This window comes from Oryza glaberrima, chromosome 8, assembly GCF_000147395.1.
Source record: "Oryza glaberrima chromosome 8, OglaRS2, whole genome shotgun sequence".
NCBI classification, from domain to species: domain Eukaryota; kingdom Viridiplantae; phylum Streptophyta; class Magnoliopsida; order Poales; family Poaceae; genus Oryza; species Oryza glaberrima.
Window position 1 is genome coordinate 12,487,140 of NC_068333.1, and position 7,142 is coordinate 12,494,281.

The window sequence follows — 7,142 nt, forward strand, 5'->3', positions numbered from 1 at the left end:
TTGGCTATTAATTAGTGTTGAAATTACGACTTTTATCCCTTGCAGTTAGTGAAATACTTGTTTTGATTTTTTTTACTTAAGTTTGATCAAATTTATAGAAAAAATTGATAATATTTTTAACACAAAATAAATATATTATTAAAATATATTAAATACTATTAATTTTAGTAGAAATTTGGTGTTGTACACATTGCAAATTTTTCTGTAAACTTGATTAACTTAAAGAAGTTTGAAAAAAAGAAAGTCAAAAATGACTTTTTAATATGAAAGGGTAGTAGTAATGGTTGCAGAAGTTTGTTTTCCAATGCGCTGTGGGTACAACTAAATTGCTTTGATGGTGTAGGAAGGGTTATGCCACAAGCCTTCTTTTCTCTTTTCCTTTTACCCTTTTGGCTCGGGCAGCAAAATTTGTGTTAAAAAAAAGTCATCTTTTCTTTTATATCAATCAATTACAATCATCCCTATCTCTCCGAAAGAACTCTTGCGTTTGGTAATTATTACTAGCATCACAACAAGTGACATGCCGTCCGAGAAATTTACTCGTGTGTTATTTGTCTACTCCCTAACACATGGATTAACATTGCTGTCGCATTAACCTGACTAATGGCCAGCGCAAAGCTAGCATAAGAAATACCTTCAAAAGTTGCCCAGATATACTCAAGACGGAAAATCATAGAGAAGGGAAACGAAGGATTTTGAATGGTTAATCGACGAGTTTATGTTCCATTATTACTGCAAGGGGGCTAATCGATCAGTGTTCATCATGAGGCGATCAAGCGAACGAACTAGCAACGTAAAAAGTAAAAACTCGGGTCACAGCCAGCTATCCGGGAGGCCGATGTTCTGGAACCTGAATGAGCGGTCGTCGGAGTCGTCCTTGCCGCTGAGCACGATCTCCGGCCCGTCGCCGTCGAAGGCGACCTCGTCGGTGGACTCGTCGGCCGCGTCCCCTCCTCCCTCCTCGTCGCCCTGCACGATCATCTGCACGGTCGGCCTGGCGGCGGCGGCGCCCCTGATGACGGCGGCGGGCGGGAGGCGCTCCCACATGAGGAAGTGGAGGGTGACGGGGCGGAGCGCGTGGCGGTGCAGCGACAGCCGCTGGCTGAGCGAGACGGTGTCGAAGCAGCGGATGTCGCCGGCGGTGGAGGTGGCCCAGGGGAGCACCTTGTCGTCGCCGACGCGGGAGACGACGAGGAGCTTCGACGCCCGCCGCGCGCGCCGGTACAGCTCCAGAAGCCCCGACCGCGTCGACGCCACCCCCGGCGTGCTCTCCTCCGCCACCGACGACACGTAGATGAACCCCTGCTTAATTCACCGGCAACAAAAGAAATTGTGGTCAGCCAGCTACTCTCTACTCGCTTAATTTACTTCCATTTCGCTGTCCACACACTTTTAGAGATTCAAACTCCTCCATAATATTTGGTACACCCTTCATTTTGAAATATAAGCCATTCCAGCACTTAAAAAATCTTTATACTACAAGACGGTATCCCGTTCGGATGGGATAATACCTATGAAGTATCACCAACTTCAGAGGTATCATTCCGTACGAATGGGATACCATCATGTAGCATTCCCCTTTCGCATAACGTTTCACCATTTGTCTTATTCAAAAAGATTATATAAATATAATTTATTTTGTTGTGACTTTTTTATTATCAAATAAAATATAATCTTAACTTATACTTTTATATGTTTATATTAAATTTTTGAATAAGATGAACGATGAAATGTCACCAAAAGTCAACGACGCAATAATATTTTGAAAATGAGGTAGTAACATTTAATGACACTATATACAGGTAATACGGATTTGTATTTGAATACGTGCCTAATGACATGATTTGATATGATAGTTGTTGATAATCAATCATATATTTTGAAAATGAGGTAGTAACATTTAATCACACTATATGCAGGTAGTATACCAATGGATTTGTATTTGAAATGCGTGCCTTATGACTATTCTTGTCCAGATTTGTTGTTCTAGGAGAGGTCACATCCCTATTCTAGATTGAGTTTTTTTTTTTGGACAGAGAGAGTATGCCCAAGAAATGGTGCAACAATGACAACAAAATGGAAGCAGTACTGGTTCAGCCGTTCAGGTCATGATTAATTCAACAGTTCAACATTCACATGGTAGAGTAGGTATGAAAACTGGGTATTTTCTGAAGGATTTGCTACCTCTTCAGTGCGGCTGATGGCAAAACCCAGCCTGGTGTCGCCCGGTTGCAGTTTGATCTCCAGTGCCATCTCCCCTGCAAAAGGAGCATACCATAGCCGGATCGCCCTGACGACGCCAATGTCGACGCCATGGTAGTCCTCAAACCCGTAGAGGCTCACCGTCGCCATGTTTGCAAGGTCACCTAGGGAGTTCATGTTCACCGTCGACGATGCCACGTCCCCACATATCTGAATCAGACAACCAAACAACCATCCCAACCCTTCATTTCAGTTCCATAAAGTTGTTAAGACTCAAGTTATAATTGTTTGCCATCCTCCAATTTTTAACATCATTTTTGGAAATCGTTTAGTCACTCCTCTGTCTGCTTAACAACTACAACTAGCATCATGGTACTATAGTGCAGAAAGGCAATATAAAAAAACAAAATCTAAACGAATTTTGGTAGATTTGAATAATTTAGGCTAAATTCACAAAAAATGAAAAAAAAGGACCTGACTAGCATGGTTGATGAGGATGTCTTATTACCTTGGTGAGAAGTGCTTCTGTCTGCACATTCATGGGGACAATTGGGACACCTGACATCTGGGAGGACATGAGCCAGGACTCAGCCCTGGCCAGTGTGTCCTCCAGGGAGTGGAACTTGGTCTGGGTCTCGTCGGTCGCCCGAGGCAGAAGCAGCAGGGACAGGAAGCCGCTGGCGCCGGCCACCTGCAGAAGATCCCTCATCTTCCTCTCCCATGGGAATGCCTCGTAGGAGTGGCTGAGCTTGGCGTTTCGCAGCGCTGCGGCTGCCCCCTTGACATTCTTGGACTCTTTGCAAGCATGGTTGGGATTGGATTGCATATGATGAGATGTCATGGAAGTATATGGAAACTGAATATACCGCGAACAATATGTGCATACGTTTTCACCCTAGTAGTATATTCCAAGTGTGGAGAAGTTTAAGAACTTGGGGATCCAGTGGATCGGAGTACTCTCTGTTGCCCTATGCTTGATGACAATTTTTTTAAGGGGGGGTATTAAGTTGCAACTTAATTCATGGGCGATGTAAAGAAGTGACATTTGAAGAAAAGAATAGGAATTATGCAAGCTTTGGATCGAGGAACATGCATCAAATCACTACAACTAGTGAGCATTGTTTAACAGGAAATGATGTAGTCTTGGATTTTGATTCTTTGAGCTTCCGAAGGTCACAAAGCTCAAGATGCACATGCGAGTGGTCCTCTTTTCATTCCTTCGTTTTTGTTGCCGAAAATCATTGTTTTTTTTTAAAAAAGCGAAAAATCAATGTTTTTTTTTTTTGACAAAAGGCCTTCAAGACATGGGTCTACCTATATAGTCTCTAGTATCTTCTTGGTTCCATTTAAGCGAAAGTGCTTCCCGTTAAAGATTTATACAGCAAAGTTTCATGTAGTAATTTTATCAGAAAGAATTAAACATTTTCCTATGAGAAACAGAAAATAATTCCTTCACTACAAATAAGTCATAGTTGTTGATGATCCAAATTTAATCAGGTTGGTGGTGAATGGCTTGAAATATGCAATTATGAATGCATGATATATACATGCGCATTCATGTCTAAGTAGTGGGATGATACCATATTGCACGACTGAATTGCGTGGTTCTATATGTGCCATGTATCATATCTGATGATTTATCTATCTCTTCGCACAAAAATATAAAGAGATCGAGAGAAGAAGATGATTTATCTATCTAGCCTGTGACATACTAATGACCTATAAAAAACATTATGTTTTAGCCTGCGACATACTGTTTGTGGGTCAGGTCAATAGCGTAAATTATTCACTATTAGTTTACCAATATAATATATATGAAAGCATAATGTTAGCCTTAGTTTTAATTTGCAACTGCCATTTGGCTGAGGATGCTTGAAGAGACCGATTCTATTTTTTAATAGAGGATTAATTAAAACCCAGCCTTTACACAACCAAGGGTGTAAACGGCTAAAAGAGAGACGATCTCGGTATCTTCAGAGCAAGTCGGAACTGTAGATTCACCTATATATAGGGTTGTGAAATATATATTTTAAAATTTTTAAGTCATTTTCATGTTACTTAGAAAATTGAGGGAATGTCCCCTCTCGGATTAAAAGAGTATTTCCATTTATAAGTTATTTTTCAGGTGTTGACACTTGGGGCCTCTTCGGTTCACATGATTTTCAAATCACAGGAATAGAAAACACAAAAATAATGTAGGAATGCACGTGCGAACACAAAGGATTGGAACACAAGAATTTTTCCTATACTGAGCTGAACAAAAGAGGATGGAGTGGATGTTTTCATTCCTATGAAATTATTACATTTTGGATGATTTTGGAGGATTGGCATAGTGTTCCTATGGAAAACTTTCCTTTGAATCCTATGAATCGAATACATGAATAGTGTTTATTCCAAAGGAATTGATATTTCATTTAGGAATCCTTCAAGGCCTTAGACTGTCATTTGTTAATCCAATGCCGATTATAAGCAGAATGGCTTATTAGAAAAAAAATAGTTTACGGGTATAACTTTATATATATATATATATATATATATATATATATATATATATATATATATATATATATATATATATGTATGTACGTATGTGTTCTTAGCGATTTAAAATCCAATGCTAGAAAATAAGTTTCAATTAATAAACATAAACAAAAATATCAGGTTTTTAAAACTTAAATTTTGGCAACGGCTTATAAACTTTGATGAGAAAACATCAAAATCAACGTTTTAATGTTTGCTAGCTACCATGTAATTAAGATTTATAATAACAAAATTGACATTTTGCTCCCTCTTTCTCCTCTTTTATTTATTTATTTATTGTTGAACTGACATGAAGGCCAACACCAACTAACCATGCAACTTGAACTTATAAAAGAAGTGGCATTGAATGAACCGATATTCATATGGATCTGTAGAAACAACATAAACACTAATAACGATGATGATTAAAGAACATCCCTCTTGGAGAAAACAATTGCCCTATGGTTTTCTTGTCTAGTATTATGGGTGCATAGGCTCCTTACCGTTCGTTCCAAGCCACTAAAAAAAATATAAAATTAAAAATGGACAAAAAATAACGTCAACATACATATGACCGACCATAAACTTGCATGGCTAACAACATTAGTTATTTCCAAATATAGTCTTTCAGTTATAAATTGAAAACTAAAACGATTTTTTATGTAAGACTCAGCTGTCTGTTATTAATTTTTCTATAGTCATCTGCTCGTCCACTCTCCAGTCGTCCTGCCGCTAAAAAAATATTCTGTAGCTAAATTGATCTACTTATATTATTTGTAAATCTTTATATATTTCTCAAGTTCCATGCTCTTTGGCAGTGGTGCCGCTACCGGTGCAGGTTACATGGCAAGAACCCATCTGACCTCATCTTTTGAGACTGCACGTACCGTAAAATCATCTAATGTTCAACCCATTGTCCTTTCCAGTGTCTATATTATGTCCATTTATATATATCTTCTGAAAATTGGAAGTTCATCCCCAAAAAATATAATTTTAGTGTTTTTAAGAGAAGGGTAATCTTTATCTGGCCTCTATATCCAACCGGATATATGCAAACTTTAAAATTGGGAACTTAGTTTCTCAAAAACGCAAACAACCCAATCTGAAATTCGGAGATTTGAATCCAAAACCATAGGATGTTACTCAGGTCACTGTAACCACTAAGCTATATGCCCTTTCACAATTGAATTTTAGTTAGTGGGATAAAATTCTATAATTGTTGTCTTGGTGACCATATTAGATTTTTTTTAATTTACAAAAGATGCACGTCAAGCATGCAATCAGGCAATAGCTAGAGAACATTTCATTAGTTATATATATATAAAAGAGAGCATTTCATTACTGTCTTGAAAATTAACTTAAGTCGTTTGGTTGCGAAATGCAATTTGCTTGCTGTAATGCTGTTCCATCCTAGCCACAAACTACACACTTTGACTAAGATTGTTTATTGATGTATGCAGCAATTAGCGAGAGAGAGAGAGAGAGAGAGAGAGAGAGAGAGAGAGAGAGAGAGTTCAGACCATGTAGCTCTAGGCTGTCACGACTAGAAAGGTCGCCTTCGACGGAGCTGTCGCCCTTGCGCCCCTTCCTCCCGCTGCTCCCGCCGGTGGACGACGACGACGACCGGCTGAGGTCCTGCGCTGCGGCCGCCGCCGCCTCGTCGTCGCCGGATTGCTCACCACCCCCAGAGGAAGCGCCCGCCGGCGCGTGGTGGTCGCCGCGCTTGAACGCCGACTTGAGCAGCTTCTGCATGCCCCGCTTCTTGGCCGCCTTGCTACCGCCGGTCACTTCTCCACCCGCCGGCATCAGCGGCGGCGGCGGTGGAGGAGGGGTTGTGTGGAGCTGCTGCAGCTGCAACGGAGGCTCCACCGCCGCCGCCGCCGCAGCAGCAGCAGAAGCAGGCAGCTGCGGGCGGCTACGGACAGGGCTGGCCTTGGGCTTCGCCGGCGTCTGGGAATGCATGGCGCGCCGGCGATCGCGAGAGGAGGAAGGAATGTAGTTAGTGGCCGGCCGGGGTGGGTATATATACGCGTGTATCGATTGGGTAGAGTGCGACCTCGGAATCCCGTGGCGACTTTGGAATTTGGAATCGGGGCGTCGATTCTGGAGAAGGAAAGAAATTAAAGAAAGGGACGTTGAAATTGATTATGGCTGAGGATGATTTTTTATTGGATGCACCCTTAGTCGTGTACTCGCATCACTCTCTTGCACGCGCTTCCGCAGCTTAATAATATCATTATAGCTGTGTGGTTTGAGCGTACGTCCCAGCTAAGCTCATGCGAATGTAGTATCTGTGTGCCGTTCAAGTGTTATAAATTGCCGGTTCTCCTTTTATTTTTTTTAGAAACACAGTACAAACGCAGACGCTCACAACGTGCGCACACTCACCCTACTCCTATGAGCACCTCCGAAAGACTGAG

At 41.1% G+C, this 7,142-nt stretch overlaps 1 protein-coding gene across 1 annotated transcript; it reads right to left on the reverse strand.

The window, feature by feature from the left end:
* Positions 1-638: 638 nt before the first annotated feature.
* On the reverse strand, positions 639-6,684 carry LOC127782290 (uncharacterized). Its single transcript, XM_052309431.1, has 4 exons — positions 6,243-6,684; positions 2,711-2,997; positions 2,185-2,412; positions 639-1,302 (listed from the first exon to the last, which is right to left on the reverse strand). Exons 1-4 carry the CDS (start codon positions 6,682-6,684, stop codon positions 814-816), a joined length of 1,446 nt encoding a protein of 481 aa, XP_052165391.1. The 3' UTR covers positions 639-813.
* Positions 6,685-7,142: the final 458 nt, after the last annotated feature.